Here is a 24,829-nt window from a genome sequence, read left to right on the forward strand (position 1 = left end):
GTTTTATTCTGCCTAAAGAACGAGTTCCCTATAAAGGGCCAGATGGGGACGAGACTGCAGTGCTTAGGATATAATGGCCATTGTCTCACGGCTGGGCTGCTGCTCTATGACAACGGCGAAAGGTGATTTATTGACTGCGCCTGACGGCACGACGGCCTACCAAGCACTACCACAAAACCTGGATAGGGAAAAAAAATTACAGAGAAAAAGCAAGAAGTATAAAGAAACACTGCAACGCAGGAACAAGCAGCAGGAGATTGAGGATAAACAAACAATATGAAATATTTGTGTTTATTTTACAGCTGAAGAGATTATTAGAGACAGCTGCATGGATGGTTGGAAAATCACTTATTGAAGTCATTATTGATTGCAACGCACAGGCGCTTTTTTTTTTCCTCCCTCCCCCCCCTCAGATACCAGGATCAAGCAGAACCCCTGGAAATCAGGCCTGTTATATTCATTCTTCTCTCGTCTGCCTGCTTGCATAGCCTTTCACCTCAGTTCAAGTCCTGCTCATCGAAAACACATTTTAATTGCATCTAAAATGAAATGTGTTAATGCTAAAATAAAAAAAATGTCTGTTTACAAACAGCAATTTACCTTAATTTGATTAATTCTCCGAGACATTCGAGTATTTGATTTGATATCTTGCTTGAATTCCAGCTGAAACACACATGTGTGTATCGAATGCACGTCGCACATAAACACTATCAACAACGCTAATTACGAGAAGGTAATTATTTGTGGAAGTATTCAGGTGAAGATTGAGGCACCTTCAATTACTCAGCAATCATGAGTGCTGTTTAATTAGCTAACATGCACTCGTTTAGCCTCTCCTTGTTTACCCGGCTCTCCGTAATTCACTGTGTGGAGCTCATGCAATAACAACACTCAGCACAGCTGCTTCAGTCAGACTGGAAATGCCTTGGAGTGATTCTACAGTTAGATATTCCCACTTTTGTATTACGTTGACAGCGCTCAAACATTATTTTATCTAAAGTTAATGGTGCCAACTGATGATCAACAGTAAAAATTACAAATTTGACTTTTTCCCAACAGGGAAAACCACCAACAATCAAAAAAGCATGATTATATGGTGTCATGGTTTTAATGGAAGTCAATGGGGTAAAAACAGCCATAAACAATAAATTAGGGAGCAATAATGAAAATCAATTATAAAAAACGCATCAAAGTTGTTACACGTTTAAGACTTTTGATAAAAGGTTAAAAAAAATCCAGTCCACAATTACTTTGTATATTGAAAATACTTCATTTTGTGTGTTTTTGTCTCCAAATCAGTGATATCATTTATGAATTTGGCAATGAAAGAGTTAAAATCCTGTAAATTTTCTAAGCAATTTAGTAGTTTTGATCAGGACTGAGGTTGATTTAACAGATTATGCAAAATAAAATTGAAAAAAATATTGATCTGATGCATATTTACAGCAGTTTAATTCAGTGGATGTTTTCATTCCGAACGTAACAAAAGGGTAGTAAATCTGCCCAGAGTGTATCGTTCAGTTTAAAAAAATAAAAAATAAATAAAATACAAAGCATTTTCTCAAATTATCTGTCAAAATAAGATTTGTCACAAATCATTCCGCTAGCTGGAACAGAAAACGTTAAGGCCAATTTAAGGCTCAAAATTACCCCAGAGTGGATGAAAACATCCTCAACAGTACATACAGGTTAAGAAATTACCGTTTCAGATGAAAAAAGTCCAGCAATAACAGTCTGATTTGTATGTCCAACAGTTCTTTCAGTCCAGTTTAGTACTTTGCAAATATTTAAAGGAGATACAAATACATTTTAAAAAAGTACGTTGTGTATTTTATTTTATTTGATTTAAGTTAACCAAACTAAACTTTTTTTTATTATTATTATTTATTATTATTTTTAAATCCTGTTTATTTCTCAGTGATGGGTTACAGCTGGAAGGCCATCCGCTGCGTAAAACATATGGTAGATAAGTTGGCGGTTCATCCTGCTGTGGCGACCCATGATTAATAAAGGGACTTAGCCAAAAAGAAAATTAATGATTAATACAGTTTATACTACCTACTATACAATTACTATACAGTATATACTACCTACTTTGTATGCTGAACTTGGGATCAGATGTTAAATAAGTTTTTTTTCCTTTTTTTAATGCAACATCATCCATTAATGCTATATTTAAATAGCTAAGCGAATGTTAGCCACGCGCTCTTGTGCTTCCTCCCCTTAAAGTATGTCTGACCTCCCTGTACTCTTGCAGGGTGGATTACCTAAGTAAAGTAAATTGCTGTTAATAATCTGTTAATTGAGCCCTTTCATTATTCAGCAAGCATTTTGATATGGTGCGTTCAGCGCTCTCTGGGGATGGCGGGACATGAGCACCTTGTTGTGGTTAGCGTAGCCGCGAGACTCCATTCCATTCACAGACTGCTCTGAATGAGGACGTAACGCCGGCGAAAGAAGACAGACCCCGTCTCACTCCCCCGGTGCTCCTGTCACCTCTGCTTTGCTCTTCCCTCCCTATTGTTTGAAGCTAATGTAAAACGCACTGTCTATATGACCCATTTTAGCAGCCCATTAGCATAATTTGGCTGTCGCATGGCCACCGAGTTAATGTACTTGCAAATGACAGGGAAAGTGTGTTATACGACCTTAGGGTTTTTAAAAATTAAATGACAAAGTAGGCCGCACTTTGCATAAGTATGGACTTGACATTGGAGCGTGTGTGTGAGCGTCTGTGTGTGTTAGTGAGTGTGAGTGAGTGATATTGTAGCGTGTCACTGCAAGGTGAGGCGAAAGCATTTAAACAGGAGGATTTCAGTTTGATCAGCTGCTTAACAAAACTGGGGTGGAAGAGATGTGGAGAGCATTAGTCAGATTTGATAGTTTTAACATTTTTAATGGCAATTTGATTTTTAATGGACTGAAGACCTTTGGTATCAGGTGATGAATGTAAATAAATGCAGCAAATTAAACAAATTATTTCCTAAATACCTGGATAAATAAAAAAAATACCAGGCGCCTTTTACGGAATTTAACTTTAAACTTTTTTAATCTTCATATGAGGGCTGCACAATATTGGAAAAATTTACATTGCTTATTTTTTTTCTCTTCGATATCAATACAATTTCACCAGATTACTTGAATAGCTCTATGTGCATATTAATTACTTTTAGAATGTTTGTGATGATGCTCTAGAGCAGGGGTCACCAATCTCGGTCCTGAAGGGCCGGTGTCCCTGCGGTGTTTAGCTCCAACTTGCCTCAACACACCTGCCTGGATGTTTCAAGTACACCTAGTAAGACCTTGATTAGCTTGTTCAGGTGTGTTTGATTAGGGTTGGAGCTAAAATCTGCAGGACACCGACCCTCCAGGAACAAGTTTGGTGACCACTGCTCTAGAGGAGAGAAATATAAATATAATCATTTAATTTACTTTAAAGTGAAACAAACCATGCTTTGTGGTTTTCTGGATAGAGTAACAGTATTCAGGTACAGAAAGTGAATGCAAAATACCACTGCATAGTCTTCATCATATAAATAATTTAATAAAATAACTCATTATGCACAACTTAAATGCTTTAAACTCTCTTAAAATTCTTACGCAGTCACAGGCCTTAAAACACATGCAGACGATAAACTTTTTCTCTATTATGGTTCAATTATACAGTGTCTTCACAAATGTCATGTGTTTTGGTTTCTGGACATCTATAATCCTAACTCAACATTACATATCTTGTGATATGAATTTTGTGAACGCACACATTGCAATTTCGATACTCAAACGATATATTGTGCAGCCCTACTTTATATAATAGTTTTTTCTCTCTATTTATTTCACTCCTTAATATACTGAAATGTATCAGCTATAAATGTAAATAACCTAAAAATAGTGTTACTTTTCCAAATAGAATGATTTTAAATTAAAGAGTATTTTTGTGCATGTATGCATCTTGTATCTAAATATATGTGATAATGGACTGCAAAACCAGTAATAGTGTCAAATAGATATAAATAGATGGATACATGAGGGCATTTAAAAAAAAAAAGGAATTTCTGTATCTGATATGCTGTTCATAGCAATCTTAAAATGTAAATAAATGCAGCAAATTAAAAAAAAATTACAAATTACCTGGTTTAATAAAAATACCAGGCACATTTTACAGAACTTTTAAAACTTTATATTAGGGCTGCTCGATATTGGAAAAATTTTACATTACTATATATATATATATATATATATATATATATATATATATATATATATATATATATATATATATATATATATATATATATATATTTTTTTTTTTTTTTTTTTTTCACTGGGATTTACATAAATATTGCGATATCAATACAATTTCACAGAATGTCTTGTGGATATATGAGGGCATTTTAAAAAGAAAAAAGGAATTTCTACTGCTAATAAGTTCATAGCAATCTTAAAATTACTAAATATGAATCTTTCATGCTGAAAAAAATAAGCATTTCTGCATTATAGCACTAAAAAATAATTATGTAATGACGTGTTTGTGTGTCTAATATGCAATATTGTTGTCGTATGCCACCCAACGAATACATTGATATATAAGGAGTTAAGCACTGACCCATGCAGATTGTCACACATATGCAAGGTAAAAAACGAAAAGCTACACATGTTAATATATAACGCTGCTTAATGAAACTGGGGTGGAAGAGATGCAGAGAGCATTAGTCAGATTTGATAGTTTTAACATTTTTAATGAAAATTTGATATTTTTTAATGGACCCAAGACCCTTGGTATCTGGTGATGAATGTACATAAATGCAGCAAATTAAACAAATTATACCTTAATTACCTGGATAAATAAAAAATACCACTCATTTGACAGAATTTAACATTTAAACCTATATTAATAGCTTTTCATCTGCTTATTTCATTCCTAAGTATACTAAAATGTATCAGCTATAAATGTAAATAACCTAAAAATAGCTTTACTAGCATGCCATATAATTAGAATGATTTTAAATAAAAGGGGTATATACATTTATTTGTAAATATATGTGACCATGGACCGCAAAACCAGTAATAGTGTCAGATGGATATATGAGGGCATTTAAAAAAAATGGCAATCATAGCAATCTTATAATGACAAAATACTAATCTTTTATACAGAAAAATAAGCATTTCTGCAATATACCACTAAAAATAATTTTGTAATGACGTGTTTTTGTGTCTAATTTGCAATATTTTTGTATTATGCCACCCAATGAATACAGTGATATATGTTGAGCATTGACTTATGTAGATTGTCATGATATATACAAGCTATTCTTGTAGATGTAAAATGCTGCGTAACTAAACTAGGGTGGAAGAGATGCAAAGAGCATTAGTCAGATTTGATGGTTTTAACACTGTTGATGTTTTGTTTACAACATATCTTCAAGGAACATGACCTATACATAATATTCTAATGATTTATGGCATAAAAGAAAAGTCAATCATTTTGACCTATACAATTAATATACCCGTGCAACATAAGTTACCCGTTTAGTGCTCCAGGGTTACAAATTTTGTGAAATATAGAATTTTCACATATATAATTCATCCACTTTAAAGATTATTACAACTATAAAAATTGATCTGGTTGGTTATTTGGTTATTAAAAGTTTTTATTTATTTATTTTTATTTTATTTTATTTTTCAAGAACAACCACTGAGAAACACATACAACACAAGGAGTCAGTGAGCAAAACAACAATGACAACATAGTTTAGCGGCTGACAACAGAACATTGTCTTTCTACCTGTATTACGCAATTAAAAATTTACATTCATGTCAGTACATAACAGAATTATCATCAGTCCACAATTATCAGAGGTATTTATCCTTGTTTCCACCTTTCCATTTGTTTCAATCTGCTGTATTTTCATTGGTGCGGTCTGTTGCCCTAGTTATATACACCTCCATCCATACTCGTCCGGAAGTATCTAAAGCGAAAAGATGAATTTGGAGCGCAGAATGGAATGCCACACCAGTTCTTCAGGGGCCTGAAGCGATTCCGCCATATGGTGGCCTATTCCACACGGAGGACGGAGCAGGAGGGGGGGGTGGTTTGGGGAGGCTGGGCCAGCCTTTTACAAGAGATGCTTAAAGAGGCAAAGCAGATATTAATTCAGAGAGCCTACTCCAGAGTGTCCGCAGGAGCACAAATCACTGTCAGCGGATACGGAGAGGTGGGCAGGGTCCGTGTAAAACGCCCGTCTGCACTTCAAAGCCTTCTTTTGTTTAGTCTGTAATAAAGTTAGATGTGTCTCGCAGAGAAAAGGGACGAAAAAAGCCCGGAGACAGAGCACAAAGGAAGTGCTCAAAGAGGACGATTGTGTGGAAGATGGTGAAAAATGTGAAGGCTTTTCTCCTCTCGTAGGTTCACATTGGGCAAGGGAGAGAGAGGGGGTCAGATCTACAAGCCAAACCCCCCTCAAAAATCTGTCCATCTCCACAGTGCCCTTATTACTTTGAACAGCAGCCATCAATCAACACGCGTCCGCAGAATAGAAACAACGATCATTATTCACCATTCAGAATAAATGGAATGAAGGAATGAAAGAAAGTGCAAAAAAATAGGTTTACAGGCAGGGTTCAGATTTAACACTTGCCACACGATGAATGGGGGGAAGAATTGGCATTGGAGATTAATTGAAACGCAGCTGCTTGGATAGAATTGCAGCATAATATAAAGCTCAAATTGAGTTTTGAAATGATAGTCTGACATTCACTGACTGGGAGTCGAACAATACAACCCAACTGTTGCGACCTTTGCGTCATGTTGCGACTTTTACGAATATATTTTGCTTCTTAGTTGATCTGAGATGCTTAATGTTTGGATTCAATTTTAATTTGATGTGTTTCTTTTATTTCATACAAGGTGACAAAATAATCTATGTATTTTTTTTTTAAGTTTGTAATTACTTACTATAGGCATCAGGATGTTAAATAATCTAAATCAAGGCAACGTATGTGTTGGAACAGGCTAAAAAAATGTCAATATGTCCCTCATTTTATTGATATTAATATGGATGATGACCTTACTCTGAAATGCGGAAGTAGGTTCATTTTTGCAATTGTTTTAGAACGTCCGAATCCGTTGCTTTTGGGAGAACTGACTAGGAATAATAAATGCCAGAAAACGACAAACTACTTGCTCTACAAACAAGTGTTTGCATGACTGTACAAACCAGAATAATATAATAAGAAAATATCAGTTTGCAACATCAAGCTATTTTTATGTCTTTTTAACGTCTAAAAATGAATTGAAGTGAATGAGATGAAGTCTCCAGCCAAAGAGATTCAAATGGCTGCGCCCACTTGAGAATATGAGGGAATAAAAAAAAAAAAAAAGTCATTTTTTACAGCTGATTAGGTTTATAACAATCTTAAAATGACAGAAGTTTTTTAGACTAGAAAAAATAAACATTTCTGCATTATGCCGCTAAGAATAATTATTTAACGGTGTGTGTTTTTGTATTATGCCACCCAATCAATGTAAAACATTGACATATCTAGATTATCAGCAGTGCGAAAGTGCATTCATTTTTGCAATTGTTTTAGAACTTCCGAAGCAGTTGCCAAAAAATGACTAGGAATAATAAACAGCAGAAAACTGACTGTACTGTGTATGACTGTACAGGCAAAGCTGAATAATATAATAAGAAAATATCAGTTTGCAACATCAAGCAGCATAACGAGCTGTTTTTTGACAATGTTTTTTTGGACCAAAAAATAAATAAAAAAATCTGCAATACGCCATTAAGAATAATTATGTAATGACGTGTGTTTTTGTCTAATATGCATTATTTTTGTATTGTGCCACCCAACCAGTGTAAAACATTGATGTATCTGACTTGTCAGCAATATGTAAGGTAAAAAATGAAAAGCTATTCTTATAAGTTTAAAATATGAATACATAAGCAGTTTTTATTGCAAATGTGTATTCATTAAAATCATGCTATTTCAAATGTAAGTGTGCACCTCATTACCAAAGTATTCCTTTTGAACTCTTTGCCAGGATTGAGTTTTAGACACAATGACTATGCACGACATTGTACATCTCTGTTCATTTCGCTAAACTAATCTTTTTTTCACCCAGTAGTCATGAACTGTTGTAATAAAGTGTGTTTTTGTGTTTAATATCTAATATTTTTCCATTATGCCACCCAGTGAATACATTGATATATCAGGAGTTCCCATATAGATTATCAGCAATATGTAAGGTAGAAAATGAAAAGCTATTCTTATAAATATAAAATGTTAATACATAAGCAGTTTTTAATGCTGTGTATTCATTAAAATAATATATTTCAAATAAATATACACCTCAATACCAAAATTTTCCTATTGGATCATATTTGCCAGGACTGACTTGTACACAAAATGACTATGCACGGCATATTGTACATCTCTGTTCATTTCGGTAAACTAATATTTTCTTTTTTCACCCAGTAGTCGTGAAGTGTTGTAACACACACTCGGCATTCATATCAAGAATCTGCGCAGTTGTCATCGCCAGTTCCTCCGACGGCCCTGCCAGATTGCAGCAGGCCATAAGTGGACCGGGGCAGACAGCATCATGCTACCCAAGCCTTGTTTTAACTGCCCTGGAAAAAAGGGGGAGAGAGAGGAAGAGAGAGAGATTGCTGCATTCTCACTGACATGCAGAGCATTACCATAATTGGCTTTTCTACATGATAGGACAGAGGAAATAATAATGTCATTTTATTTACAGCCTTCAGTGTCCTGCCCCGCCCCCCCTCCTGGTTTTCTCCTTCTCCCTCCATCTCTCTCTCTGTCTGCCTGCGTAGGTCAAAAGACATGGTTTGATCAGCCCTGTCCAAAGGCATCAAAGTTGAGTGGCATGTAATGGAGACCCAGTGACAAACCACATCGGCCAGCCAAATAAGACTTGCCAGTTTTCCCATTAAAATGTCGGGTAAACGGCGCGGCTTTCCTCTGCACACTCCAAAACCACTCTGACCGGCTAAATCAGCCGACTGAGGGAAGGCAGAATTGGACATTAGTAGTGCAAATGACTGTAGTGATTGCCCCCTCTCCTCCTCAATAAAATAAATAAATAAGGGGAAGGAGGCGTCGCGGGTTGGCCCGCGCAATGACAGTCGGCGAAGGAAAGGCCGTCCGTCGGCATCTGCGCTCTGTCCGCAAGCATTCTCGTTCACCTCTTCCAGTTTGAACACTTAGGCCTGACACTTCTCAAGCGCACCAGAAAGACCAATCAGACAGATCTGGTTTTGTTGAGGAGACCGCTTGGAAGTGGCGGAAGGAATAGAGTTTTGAAAAACAGCAGATGTTTTCGCTCCGCACAATGGCGGGTTTGAAAATGTAGCGGTGCTTTAAGGCATCTTAAGTGGGATGTACAGTTGAAGTCAAAATTATTAGCCGCCCTGTTTATTTATTTTCCCCAATTTCTGTTTAACAGAGATGAGATTAACACATTTCTAAACATAATCGTTTTAATAACTAATTTCTAATAACTGATTTATTTGATCTGTGCCATGATGACAGTAAATAATATTTTACTAGATATTTTTAAGACACTTCTATACAGCTTAAAGTGATATTAAAAGGCTTAACTAGGTTAACTAGGCAGGTCAGGGTAATTAGGCAAGTTATTGTATAATGATGGTTTGTTCTGTAGACTATCGAAAAAATATATAGCTTAAAGGGACTAATAATACTGATCTTAAAATGGTGTTTAAAAAATTTAAAACTGCTTTTATTCTAGCCGAAATAAAACAAATAAGACTTTCTCCAGAAGAAAAAATATTATCAGACATACTGTGAAAATTTCCTTGCTCTGTTAAACATAATTTGAGAAGATAATACTTTTTAAAATAAAAATAAACAATTTAATTACAAACTACAGAATTAACAGTTTTATACATACTTTTTTTTTTCTCTTGAGTTTTGCTCAAAAATTGTTTTATTTATGATTTTTTTTCCTAACAAATAAATTAAGGTGTACTAATTTTAGACCGTTATCATAAGTTATTTGGTTAGATTAGCTCCAGATTTGGCTTCAGTACTGACTAATCTAATGTATATGCACAAATATAATATTGTAACTTAATTTAAATGAGAGATTTATATAGTACAGATTGTTTTAAGGCAACTTCACAGAAATAAATGAAAATAGCTGAGTCAGCGATCAGCAAACTTTATCAATTTGGGCTCCGAGTTGAGCTCTTTGTTTTGGTGTTTCATTTAAAAAGTGACTCAATTATGAAACAAGGTCATCTCCATTATTAGCAGCTCAACAGAGGACAATAGTGTCATTATTCAGCTCAAGTCAGTTCAATGTTGATTCAGTTTAGTTCAAAAACAATTTGATCTTGTGTAATTGATAAATTAGGAATCAAGGTTGTTTAGAGAAACTTGCTTAATTTTGCTCTCGTCCAATAATTCTTAAGAAAAACCATGCTTGGTGATCAGCAATGTGTATTGAGGTGCATCTGGGAAATCCTGGTTCGGATTCAGTCTCATTTCCTCCTATTTCAGCTGGAAATAATGATTAAACTGAGGTGTAATGTCTATTTTCAGAGCCGTGCCTTCAAAAAAAAGATTCAATCTCATCTAGAGTCACGGCTTGCTAATTCTCCGCTGTTTGTTGGGCAACTGTATGCGGATCTGAACGCTCGAGTGCGCGTATGTGGGCGGTGTTTCTAAGAGCTGGCACCGGCTGTGTTTGTGTGTGTGTGGTGTCATGGGTGTCTATAGCGAGAAGGTTCACTCTGCGGCTGATCTTTGTTGGCTGAGACGCTGCGTATGTGTGTGTATGTCCCGCTCGTGTCCCGTTGCTGTGTCACCTGTCTAAACTCAGTGAGATCTCAGCAGCCACAGTGACAGCTCCACTCTGGACACAGATGGCCACGCTCTCCTGCACATCACACACACACACCTCATACATGCACACAAACACAAGGCCCTGGTGCTCTGGCTGATCGTTTTAGATGTTGGTGGGCACTCAAGAACATACACACCTTTGTTCTCTCTGTCCATACTGGTGTGTTGTGTTTGAAAGAACATATGCAAGCATGTGGGCGCAGGAACAAACTTAACGGTTTTGGAAAGAGCACATTTTAAATGTTATCATACTGTATTATGAATATATATTTATTTTTTTGAGCTGGTAAGAAGGTACATATGTTAAGTAGGTCTAAAGTGTTACCTGGTGGTGTCTAAAGTAACCATTTGTTGATATAGACAATTTTGAGTGATGTAAACAATAACAATGGTCTTAACGCATTTCCTGTTTTACATTTTTAATTTCTATAGCTTCCAAGAATCCAAAAAGGTCTGTAAATTGATAAATAATGTTATGAAAGCTATGTTAATGTTAAGTTATGATTGAATTGTATCTTGATATACTTATGAAATAGTTTGACAACAAGCAGGACATGCTCATGGGCCAATCACATGACCACATTGAAATGGTCTATATGGGTCAAAGATGAGGTTTCATTTTTGATTCAAAATTTAATTACTAGACGCTTTTTTATTATTTACACAAAGCACCTTGAATGCATGTAAATTGTGTACTTAAATGTTTCAAATAACGTTTTTTTAAGAGAATGCCAAAATATGAGTGAAATAAAGGCTTACTTTAATGGTGACATATTGACCTGTACTTATTAAAATATATAATGTAAATAGAAAGTTTCATTTTATTTCTTTAAAATTCAAAGGTTTTTATGTAGAACTTAAAAAGAAATGCATAAAATAACAAAATAAACGCAAAATTTTCAGATGTTTATATACATTTTTACTAAAACAATCAATATTTGGTGGGTTACCCTTATTTTTAAATGACAATATATATTTTTTCTGACAATAGAGAAACTACTTTTGAAGATATTTCAAGATAGGGCTGTACGGTTAATCAAAAAAAGATTGTGATCTCGAGTCAACCCTACAGATGATCTTAATTCAGCTTTTCTAAGATTCAGCCAATTATATTTTCAAGTTCAGCAGAGAAGCGTCGCACAAGTCTTCACATTGTTTTACATACTTTGCTCAGCAACATGGACACCTCCAAATGGTGTTAAAAGTGCCAGATACTGTATTTATAAGGTATAAATCACCCAAAAAATGTGATTTCCGTCTTGTTGTAATGTATTGGCGGTCGCGAAATCACGCATGAGCTAACGTATGTTTACCTCAGAGAGGACGCGCGCATATATATGCCATGTCGGCTTTAGTAAACAGAACCTGCATAGGCTGTGCATAACAGGTTGTAAATAACGTTCAGTTTGTTGCACAACGCGATCGTTTGAGAGCACGCGGCAGTGAAAGTGAAACCGGAGTGCACATCATTTAAATGACATATCACATTTTAGAGTTATGATTACGACAAGTATTTATTATATTTTTTCTTTCATAGCAAACACAGTGTTGTCTGTGAAAATAAATGTTTACTGAGTCAGTATAACTGTAGCCTATATAATGCAAGAGGGAAACTGATAATGACAAATGTCTCATTTTGTCTAATAATGTTGTCAATGATAAATGGCAAGCATGTCTCAAAAAAATAATTCAACATTAGAATTATGAATAGTTGTATGTCGGTATGTCATCACTTTACTGTACATCAAAGACCAGGACAATTTTAAACAGTGTTCAAGTCCACCAGCCCAACATTTTAATATTATTATTGCTGCTTTACCATATGTTTGAGAAATAACAATACTAATAGCTTACTCATATTAACCTTTATTGATATCTACAGAATCGGGAGAAAATTGTGATCTTGATTTTAAGCAAACAAATTGTGATTCTCATTTTAGTCATAATTATGCAGCTCTAGTTGTAGATATAAATAAAATCATTCTATAAGTAGAATAAAACAAATATTAACATTTCACTTAAACCAATATAGAAAATTCAGGAAAAAATTACATTTTCAAGTAGTGATATTTACCATAGCTGTATATATTTATTTACTTGAAAAAAATGTTTTGTTTTGTCTTCTATATTTCATCAACATACAGTGTTCAGCAAGATTGAGTACACCCCATTTTAAAAATGAATATTTTTATCCATTTCTCAGTGTATATAGGCAATGTATTTTGGTGCATTTAAACAAAGCAGATTTATTAAACAGATATAATTATTAAAATAATATTTTCGTCACCAAACTTATTTAGAAATTGAAAGATAATACTATTAAATTCAAGCAAAATATTGCAAAAATAAATGACAAAAGTTCAATTAAATTATTACATCTTTTTGCTTCTCTTGATTTTTCCTCTTTTTAAAATTTGTATTTAATATTTTTCTACAACATATAAATTTGGGTGTATTAGTTTTTTGAATCGTAATCGTAAGTTATTTTGTTAGATAAGCTCCAGATTTGGCTTCAGTACTGACTAATCTAATACAAATGCACAAATTTGATATTGTATAGCTTCCTATCTAAAATATGAATTTAAAAGATAGATTTGTGTACATAAAACACATACAAGTACTTGTATATGCTGAGCACTGTATAGTTTATGTGAATACTGAATATATTTGTGTGTAAACCCATTTTAAATACTTTAAAGACTTCAAATCTCATAGAGCCTAAATTCAAAAGAAAAAAAAAAAATCAGTCCTACTGATCAACATTCGTTGAAAGCGTTTCTGGCCTTGTATTCTCGTATGCCATCTGTGGAAACTGCCAGTTTCACTCAGTAAATCAAAGTCTTTCTCGTTCTCCGTCGCATCAAAAGCCTCTTCTTTTTATAGCAACTATTGATTCACTTAATTGTGTGTATTCTTAACAAGTTATCTGTGCCGTTTTCTCCCGCCAGTACAATGCGGGCTTATTTTTGACTGACAAACACAACAAGCCCCTCCCCCTCCTCCTCTCCTCTTAATCCCTCTCTTATTGTTCGGCGTGATGTTTAAAAGCAGGCCCCCGATAAGAGATGTCAGCAGTCAAACTTCTGATTGGGTTATTAAGTGTGAGCTGTCGTTGCCGTCGTCTGGCGGGTTTTCTTTTTTTTTTTGACGCAGATGGCAAAAAATTGCCAAGTCGTGTTTGACGGCTTGATGCGAGGACAGTGACATGCCAACGCGCATGCCTGTCAGATGCCACACGGTGTCAGGGGCTGAGGAGACGCGCTCGATTTAGTGTCAGGTTCTGCCCATCTCTTTGCGAAAAAAGCCCTCTCGTTCTGGCTTTCCTCTGCGCCCCCCGTCTCACTTTTCTCTCCCTCTCAGCCCCTCGATCACTCTCTCTGTAATTACAGCAAAGATGAAAAACTTCTCTCTTTGTTTTAACGTGATAAGCTGTCTTAAATGCTGCAGCGACTTGAGGGAATTATCAGGGCTTCAATCCACTGAACCGCGTTGTGCGGCGCCAACATTTCTTTTAAAGCGATATTTGGATAAGTGATATTTATTTGACAGTTCCTAATGTTTATTTCACCAAATCCTTTTTCGCTCTACGCCGCCTACTTGATTTCTCTGTGGAATTGACGGATTGAAATCCATCGGCGGATTCCTCCAGATCAGAAGGCGTCCTTTTAAGAACGGGAACGCCACGTTGTTCCCAGCTGTTCACGCCCCTACAGCTTCCTGCGCACAGCTGTAAATGGCACCTTACAAACATCAGGTACCGAGTCCGTTCTGATTACGTGTGCTCAGCTGCACGCCGTTTGAAGCTGACAGCGCATCTGCTTCAACCACTGAGACGGATCTTGGCATCTCGGACAGACATCTCCTGGTGGCTCGCTGAGATAAAGGAACAACTCTTCAAGCGCTGCCTGTCTCTTTTTCTTCTCTTTACTCCCTCCATCTCCTCTCCTGCTCCCCTCTTTTCCTGCTCTGTCTCTTCCCATTGCCTTCAAAGTTGTGCAGGCTGTTGTTGTGGCTTTTCTTCTCGTGTTGTGTTCAAAATGGCTGATGGTAACAATACCACTCTCACAAAGCGAACAGGAGGCTTTTTTTTATAGCTGGACATGCTGTGAAGATGCACACACACTCACACACGGGCATGCTCGAAAGAGGTACTTTAATGTGTTTCGATGACGGAAAGCTCATTTTGTTTATCTCCCACTGCAGATCGAAAGCAGCTGATGAAACAGGAATTTAATCCTACCGCTCCTCATTAAGCACTTGGTCTCATGGACCTTTATTCTCTTTTCATTAAGCGAATTAAACGAGTAGCATTCTCTCTCTCTCTCTCTCTCTCTCCCTCTCGCTCTTTTTGTCTCGCAGCTGTGGGTGCCGACAGTGGGCTATCACTCTGTTTTTTCTGTCATAGCTCTGTCGGCACACAATAGAGTGAAGGAGCTTTTTTGTGGCTGAAACATGAAACCTTACATTTGTGAACATTATTGTTCTGTTCCTTTCCCCCCATGTAATACATCTGACAGTACATCTTATTACCACACATTTAGCTGAGGAAAATAAGCATTTTCTAGTGTGGCGTAGGCAACATTTTGCTGTATCCTCTTTTTACCTTGAGAAATAAATGTGCACTTAGCAGTAATACGCAGAGCAAGAAGAGCCACATTTGCACAAATAAGCATGAATGTGTTTTTCTGAAGCACGCAATTGTGGCCCGATGCTGTTTTTGCGAAAAATCAATGCATTAACTGGTTCTTATCAATCCGGTGGGACTCTTTTGGTCAAAATATCGACAAGAGAGGAACACATTGATGCCAGTGTTTATAAAACAGGAAGAGCAGGGTGGATAAAACGGTACAGATGTACAATATAAACAATTTAACATCAACATGAAATAATAAATGACTGTTTACAACCTTAAAACGATAGTTTAGCCAAAAATGAGGTCATTCCATACCTATTTATTTATTTATCATTATTTTATAATATTAAATTCAGTGGGCTGGAAACCAATGATTAACTTCAACGACATTAATTCATTTTGAACACATTACTATAAGCACAGAATTAGGCCTGGGCGATTAATTAAAATCGACATTCAGAACCTATAATCGATCAAATTTTTCCAGGTCGATTACTTTCCTTACTGCGTGTGGAGTCTTGTGACCCCGCTCTGTTAAGTCTAAGGCTGATTTATACTTCTGTGGCCACTTTGCAGCCACATCTGATCACTGGTCAAGTAGGACCTATTCTTGAGCCTTACTTTGCACTACATTGACAGCGACCTGAAACTGCGCCAGAGATGCCATAAGATGGCATATTTTAAGGCTGCATATATTTAAATCCATTGGACTTTAAACTAATGCTTGACTATAACGACACTAATTGATTTTGTCCACATATTACATATGCACAGAATTGGGGCTTGGTGGTTTAACTGAAAAGTAATCAAAATTGACATTCAGAACCTATAATCGATCAAAATTTTCCAGGTCGATTACTTTCATTTTCGCATGTGGAGTCATGTGACCCCGCTCTGTTAGGTCTGTGGCTGATTCATACTTCCGCGGCCACTTTGCAGCCACATCTGATCTCTGGTCTAGTAGGACCTATTCTTAAGCCTTACTTTGCACTACATTGACGGTGATTGGAAGCCACGCCAGGGCTGCAATGAGATGGCATATTTTGAGACTGCATATATTTAAATCCATTGGGCTTTAAACCAGTGCTTGACTATAATGACATTAATTGATTTTGACCACATATTACATTTGAAGAGGATTAGAGCCTGGCGATTAATCAAAGTATTCGAAATTGACATTCAGAACCTATAATCGATCAAATTTTTCTAGGTCGATTACTTTCCTTCCCGCGAGTGGAGTCACATGACCCCGCTCTGTTAAGTCTGTGGTTAATTTATACTTTTGTGGGTACTTTGCAGCCACATCTGATCTCTGGTCAAGTAGAACCCATTCTTGAGCCGTACTTTGCACTACATTGACTGGAAGCTGCGCCAGAGATGCCTTGAGATGGCATATTTTTCCATTACATTAAAATTCTGTAAATAAATATTATTAAAATATTTATTTACAGAATATGCAAGAAATGCAGTGTTTAAAATATTATTTACAGGATATACAAGAGTTATATTATTTAGAAGAGATACTGCTTATTTTCTACTTTTATTTGAAAAACATTGAAAATTTATTTTGTTTATAAGAAAAAAGTGACTTCGTTTTAGGCAATGTGTGTTTTAATTTCAGTTGTTCAGCGTTGATGATCGATAAATAATCATACATAGTAGATAATGTGTGTTTCCTTCAATTATTTTAGTAATGCACCCTTCATTCAAAAATCTCTCACTTGTTATATGTGAGCATATTTACTATACAAAACTTGTCTGTGAACTATGAGGGCAAAAAAATAAAATAATCTTTTGTTAATCGTAATCGAGTTAAAATATTCAATTAATCGATATTTTGATTTTAGGCTGATTCGCCCAGCCCTACACAGAATGCAATAAAATTAGAAAAAAAAACAACGAAATAAACAGAAAGCCCACCGACATCATAAGTCATCCCTTACAATTCCAGTTTACAAAGACGTGTTTAAACTGTAGAGTATTACAAGATCAAAACATTACATAGAAATTATGCATTAGTAAATAGGGTTTCTATCACATAACAGATAAAAGGATGGAGGACTTTGTCAAATTGCTCAATATTTCTCTTCAATCAGTAACTTTTTTGCTAAAAATTAAAAGTGGAAATCTTATATCCAAGCCATAGCTTACACGTAAGAGTCTTTTTTTATTCCAAAACAATAGTAATAACTTCTTGACTGGAGTAAAACTGCTCGCATAACTTGTCTTTGTACTTGATAATAAATGTATTTATTCTGAAATTCTGGGATAGTTTACAAGCACTTTTACTAGAACATAAATTGGAAAATGCTTGCTTTATGTACAGTACAGATTTTATAAATCAATGTTGACTGAAAAACAAATACTTCTAATCACCCAGGCTGATATGGTTACACGCAATGCTTAAATAACTGGCCTATTACAATAAGGAAGGTGCTCTAATGATGGTTGTGCATCCACCTGTCTTTTATCTCACTCTCTATTTCCCCTGTGGCTGCTGCACACACTCTTAAATCCCTGAGAGTTAGTACAGCATGGACCATGACAACATGACATGCCATTTCCACTTGCATTTTAGCATGACTCGCTGCGAGAACTTCCATCGCCTCTGCCAACAGCATTGAGGCAAGCTGCACCCCGCGCTGCATCCATGGCAATAACTCAGACGCAATCTCACACTCAGAGGAGTCTAGCTTGGCTAGTGCATGGGAGAACTGGATCAATGTCACACAGAGTCTGTGCCCTCCAACTACAGGGGAAAAGGAGAATGAGAAACAGTGAGAAAGAAGTCGATATGGTGTTCATATTTAAGAATAATTAATTTATGTAAAGCAAGTGGTAGGGGGTAAATTATGTATTGTCCAATTGCATCAATTTCGAAATATGTAGTTTTTTTTTATTTGCACTTAATTCCATGATATTAAAATGATAAGTAAAAAGAAATGGGGAACGGTTAACCTGTATTAATTTTTCTAGATGTCTTTTCGCTCTAGAGGTCTAACTTTCAAAGGAGGACTCTTCTCTGCCCTCTTTACCCTTGCTGAGCTGTTACACAGGATAGCTTTGTTAGTCTCAGCAGTGAAGGGTGCTATCTATCATAGTCAAGATATGGATGTTTGCCACTTTATAATTGCAAACTTGCGTCCTCTGCCAGGACTATTGACAAAAATCTCTCTGGGATCATTATACAGGCATGCGTATACACGCACATGGGCAATGATACGTTTTCTCATACATATTCCTTTTGAAGCAAAAGAAATGTAAAGTGATTTCACTTATTCTACAATTCATGTTAAAGTTGCACATCTTGGGGACCATTTTGTCTAATCATCTTTTTTTTCCCCTCTGTTTTGTTTTCTCAGCCTATGTGCCGGAGGATGAGCTTAAGGCAGCTAAGATCGATGAGGAGCACCTGCAGGACGACGGACTCTCCTTAGACGGTCAGGATGCAGAGTACCTGTGCAATGAAGAAGACGATGGGCGTGAACAGCTGAGCTACCAGAACTCTCCACTCAGCAATGGCACCAATCCAGACGCTGGGTATGGCTCACCTCTCAGCGACACCAGCGATCACCTGGCTGACTTCAAAAGCACCTCCTCCAAAGAGGGCCAGGATAAAGAGGAGGTTGAAGACATGGACACAGATGCCAAACTATCTTTGCAGGATAGCCTGGCACAAATGAAAGCAGTCTATGCAAACCTGATTTCAGATGCTTCCTGGTCGAGCATTACAAAGGACATTATGAAAAGCAAGCAGGTTAGTGCTAGTAGCATTAACAGTACTTCAAGCAGCCACAAGGGGAACAACAGCATCGCGAACAGCCATGCAAGTACCATTGCAAGTAGCGGAGCTAGCAGCAGCAGCAACGCTAGTGCTAGCACAAAGACAAACGTGACACAGAGCAGCAATTCTACAAAAGCCACCACATTAACCAATGCCAACAATGGAACCATCAATGGTGCTAACAGTGGGGGTGTTGCATATGACTGGCACCAAGCAGCACTTGCTAAAACCTTACAGCATACACCCTACCACTTAATGCCTGAACCAAGTCTCTTCAGCACAGTGCAGCTGTACCGGCAAAATAATAAGCTGTATGGGCCTGTGTTTACAGGTGCCAGCAAATTCAGATGCAAGGACTGTAGTGCAGCCTACGACACGCTTGTAGGTCTCACGGTACACATGAATGAAACAGGTCATTACCGTGATGACAACAAGGATAAGGAGGAGGACAGGGGCAAAAAATGGTCTAAGCCAAGGAAGCGATCCTTAATGGAGATGGAGGGCAAAGAAGATGCACAGAAAGTTTTGAAATGCATGTACTGCGGCCACTCGTTTGAATCCCTACAGGACTTGAGTGTCCACATGATCAAAACTAAACACTACCAGAAAGTGCCTCTTAAAGAACCAATGCCAGCTCTTGCCTCAAAGCTGGTGCCCTCCACCAAAAAGCGAGTGTTCCAGGACCTGATGTCTCCATGCTCACCTGACTCGATCTCTAGCACCCCTGGCATTCCATTAGCAGAAACTGCACCCACCAAAGATCCCAAAATTTCAAATCCATATGTCACGGCTAATAACCGTTATGGCTACCAAAACGGTGCAAGTTACACCTGGCAGTTTGAGGCCAGAAAAGCTCAAATTCTCAAGTGTATGGAATGTGGGAGTTCCCATGACACCTTGCAGCAGTTGACAGCCCACATGATGGTAACCGGTCATTTTCTAAAAGTCACAAACTCTGCGTCAAAAAAGGGAAAACAGTTAGTGTTTGACCCAGTGGTGGAAGAGAAAATCCAATCCATTCCTCTTCCACCCACAACAACACGCTTACCAGCTCCTGCTATCAAGTCCCAACCAGACTCACCAATACACCCCTCCATTATGGATGACCGGAAGGAGTTGGAAGAAGAGAAATTTGAGGAACCTGAGGAGAAGAAAATCAAGCAAGAGAAGGAAGATCCTTCTGAGAGAGTTGAAAAAACAGAGAAACTCAGCCATTACAAATATCTACGAGAAGAGGATCTTGAAGAGTCTCCTAAAGGTGGACTAGATATTCTCAAGTCATTAGAAAATACAGTCTCCAGTGCAATCAGTAAGGCTCAGACCGGTACGCCCACCTGGGGTGGATATCCCAGCATTCATGCTGCCTACCAGCTCCAGGGGTCTGTGAAATCATCAATACCTGCTATCCAGAGTGTCCAGATACAACCAACATTCAATGCCAGCAGCTTGAAATCTTTGACCTCTGACTCCAGCACTCTGATTCATTCTCCTAGCAGCCCATCACCACCTCCAAACCATAAAAGCAATGTCCTAGCCATGGAAGAGTTGGTGGAGAAAGTGACAGGGAAAATCCCTTCAAAGAAAGACAGAGATGAAAAATCAATTGAACGTAGTTCCAAACATCTCACTGCTGAATTACCCTCTCCGGTCCTCAAAGATAGAAAAGACCTGCCCAAACCAGATGATCTTACCAGGCCAACAAAGAATGGCATGGTAGATAAGGACCTAGAGCACACTCCAGTTCGAGAAGGAGAATACAAGGAAAGCCATGCAGATAATCCAATAAAAAATGGAACGGATGTCCTCAAAACGCAAGTCAGCAATGGTTGCGGTAATTTAGGAATCATCACTGACCACTCACCAGAGCAGCCTTTAGTTAACCCCCTCAGTGCTTTGCAGTCTATCATGAACACTCATTTGGGTAAGGCCTCCAAAACAGTCAGTCCACTCCTGGACCCATTAGCAATGTTGTACAAGATTAGCAACAACATGATGGAAAAACCCATGTACAATCCAGCTCAGGTCAAACAAGTGGAGCCCATCAACAGATATTATGAAAATGATGACGATCAGCCCATGGACTTGACAAAGTCCAAAAGTGGCATTGGCCCCACAAATAACTGTACATCCACCATTATAAGCAACAGCAGTATCACAAACAGCACCCGACCCATCTTATCAACGTTGGCTGAACAAGTCTCCTCTCCTCTTCGGGAGAATGCCCTAATGGACATCTCTGACATGGTGAAGAACCTCACGGGTCGCTTGACACCAAAGTCATCAACACCTTCCTCTATATCAGAAAAGTCAGATGCAGACGGTTGTGCTTTTGAGGATGGCCTGGAGGATCTTTCACCTATTCAGAAAAGGAAAGGCAGGCAGTCAAACTGGAACCCTCAGCATCTGCTGATTCTTCAAGCTCAGTTTGCATCCAGCCTTCGAGAAACCCCTGACGGAAAGTACATAATTACAGACCTAGGTCCTCAGGAGCGTGTACATATTTGTAAGTTTACAGGTCTCTCTATGACCACCATCTCCCACTGGTTGGCCAACGTCAAGTACCAACTCAGGCGGACAGGAGGAACCAAGTTCCTGAAGAACATAGACTCGGGCCATCCACTGTTCCTGTGTAGTGATTGTGCCTCCCAGTTTAGAACTCCCTCCACATACATTAACCACTTAGAGTCCCACTTGGGCTTTAGTTTGAAGGACCTCTCAAAGTTATCAATAGACCTCATAAGAGACCAGCAAGCAGTCACAAAAATGATTACAGACAAGACATTCCGTGCCCTTGACTTGAATGAGGAAGACTCTAATTCCATATTTCAGTGCAAACTGTGCAATAGGACTTTTGTCAGCAAGCACGCAGTGAAACTGCACCTCAGCAAAACACACGGAAAGTCACCGGAGGACCACCTGATCTTTGTTACTGAGCTGGAAAAGTTAGAAAAAGCCTAAGGAAAGCAGGCTGGTGGCAGTGAAGTGACTGAATTGAGAATCATTGCACTACATCACTGTACTGCACTGCGCCTGAACTGAGCCTTCAAAATCAGTCCAACTTGTCGTGAAACTGCCTGATTGGACCATGATCTGTTTCAGTTTTTTTTTCTTCCTCGTTGTTTTTCAGTCTCTTTGTTTCTATTTCTTGCTTTGTACTGTATTTATCTGATACGTGTTGGTTATGTGCATGTTCTGTTTTTTTTAACCTTTACTTTCTTTCTGAGTGACTTTACATTCAAACAGAATTTACAATTTGTACTCTGTTGAATTGGGAATGAAACGAACATGGTATCCATGGGCATGGTCTAAAACAAAATGGCAAAAGAACTTCTGAACAGAACGATTTGCATTGTACTGAACACTTACTATGTCAAAAAAAAAGACTGACTTCATTAAAGCACTCCGTAGTGTTGAATGTTATGAGAATATGTATAAAATGAGACAGAGCTATTTTGTTAATTTGAGCTCAGATTTTTAGATATTGGCTTGACATAAATCAAACTGCAACCCTTTGAAGTGAAAACAGTGCATTGTAGATTTTGTTGAGTCTTCTAAACCTCGAAGGATATTGAAGATTTTGACGGGCTGCCTATGATTATACACTTTGGTTTTTTCAAAGACATTTCTTTGTTTTTAATAATCATTGTTTTTTTGTTGTTAAGTATCATTTTATACAGTAGCAATTTGAAACGTATGCTTTGGTACCACTATTCCTCTTTCTATGGTTTGGCTTCAGATTCAACCTGTAAAGACTTAATTGAAATCTTATATACAGCACATATATTTAAATGATCAGCGAAGATGTGTAAATTTCCATCGTCATATCTTGCCAATTGCCGCAGCTCGACATTGTTTGTATGGTGTGCATTCTTTTATATTATCATTTTATATATAGTAAACGAAAAGGAAATAATATGTACAGAGATGTATATGCAGTATATGTGCTGTAGAACCACGATTCATCCTTTAGTTGAACTAAGTTCTCTGATGTGGTAAATATGAATTGACTGAAGGAGTTGCATCGCTGTCGATGCATGGCATACGAGTTGGAACCAAGCAATGCAAAACATGAAATACAGTACATTTCAATGTTTTCTCATGCCATTGTGAAAAGTCCCTTAATGAAAAAAGAAAAAAAGGAAAAAAATGTTTTTGTCCCTCAATTGTAAAATAAAACCTGAAGCATTTCTTGATTAATCCTGTTCTCTGATTGGTTATTCAAATGTCTTTTTCTTTCCCAGCTAATTTGATTGTGTTTGAACAAACGTGGAGCTTCCACCGAATTTCAACTACATCAAGTTGAAATATTCAAAGATCTATTGTCCATTTTTGCCTTTGTTATTCTTTGAATGCAACACCTTTTCTCTGCTGTATGCAAATGAGAAAGATGTTTCCAGACACAACCCTGCTAGTAAACAGGAAACGCTCTCTCGCTGGAGCCAAAATGGGCACAGAGCTTGTGGATTTAACGCTTTTCCGTAAAGCCTGTATATCTGGCTTCTCAGGACCGATTCTGTAGCATTGATCCAGTCCTTCCTCTTTTTTTTTTCCAGAGGATCTTAGTGCAGTCCCTGTACGTATTCTATGTAAATTACAGCAATCATGACAACTGCGACATTGTGAGTACCTGCAGAGCAGAGTGAAACATCGGCAGATAGACGCAGTTTAAGCAGATTTGCATATTTTTTTTCTCTCTCCTGTTCACACAAGCACTCTCCAAGCATTTCACTGGGTTTTCAGACTTAGAAATAAATGCCCAATTTCTAGTGGGAATCAAAGATTTACTCTTTTCAGCTCAATTACTGGGTGATTATACGTGTGGACACAGGGGGCTTGAGGGGGAACGAAACAAGAACGGCAAAGGACTGAAATATGCAGTGTTTGCACAATAATCTCAATCTCCATTTGAAGCCGCTTTGGGGAGTTGCAGTATCAAACCCCTTGTTAGTTGCCCTATTTGAGAGTATCCTCTCACTCAAATTGGCATGTTTTGATTTCCCAGTGGTCCCATACTGAATATTCTGAGCCTCCATCTGCTAGTTTTGCTTTCCTCAATTACTGCAATTCTTTTTCATTTTCATTCAAAAGGCAGGATATCTGTGCAAACTATTGGAAATATTAAGCCGTATAAATCCACAAGTACGCTGGTAAAAATAAAGCTTCCAAAGGTGTTTTTTGCAATGATGTCATATAGAAAAAAAATATTCTTGGCCCCTCAATGTAACCATTTTAAAAGAAACTTCTTTTTCTTACTGTGAAGAACATTTTAACAATCTTTAAACCCTTTTGAGGATTTTCAGTGTTTTCCATAAGGCGGTTTCACCACCAGGCAGTTATAGGAACTAGTACCTGAGAACTATATTTTCACTTCAGGTCATTTTCCTGGTTGCATTTGCACCATCACGAAGAATCATGAAGTGATTCAGTATACTGTATGTTAAATAACTATTCATTCATTTTCCTTCAGCTAAGTCCTTTTATTTATCAGTGGTCACCACAGCTAAATGAACCGCCAACTA

At 37.4% G+C, this 24,829-nt stretch overlaps 1 protein-coding gene across 1 annotated transcript in view; it reads left to right on the forward strand.

The window, feature by feature from the left end:
• Positions 1 to 23,512, forward strand: part of tshz1 (teashirt zinc finger homeobox 1) — a 44,432-nt gene extending 20,920 nt beyond the window's left edge. Inside the window, exon 2 of the mRNA XM_056479700.1 lies at positions 18,889 to 23,512. Within this exon, the coding sequence (XP_056335675.1) occupies positions 18,889 to 22,268 (3,380 nt within the window). The 3' untranslated portion in view covers positions 22,269 to 23,512. The remainder of the gene's footprint in view (positions 1 to 18,888) is intronic.
• Positions 23,513 to 24,829: the final 1,317 nt, after the last annotated feature.

This window comes from Danio aesculapii, chromosome 19 (assembly GCF_903798145.1).
Source record: "Danio aesculapii chromosome 19, fDanAes4.1, whole genome shotgun sequence".
Classification (NCBI taxonomy): Eukaryota; Metazoa; Chordata; class Actinopteri; order Cypriniformes; family Danionidae; genus Danio; species Danio aesculapii.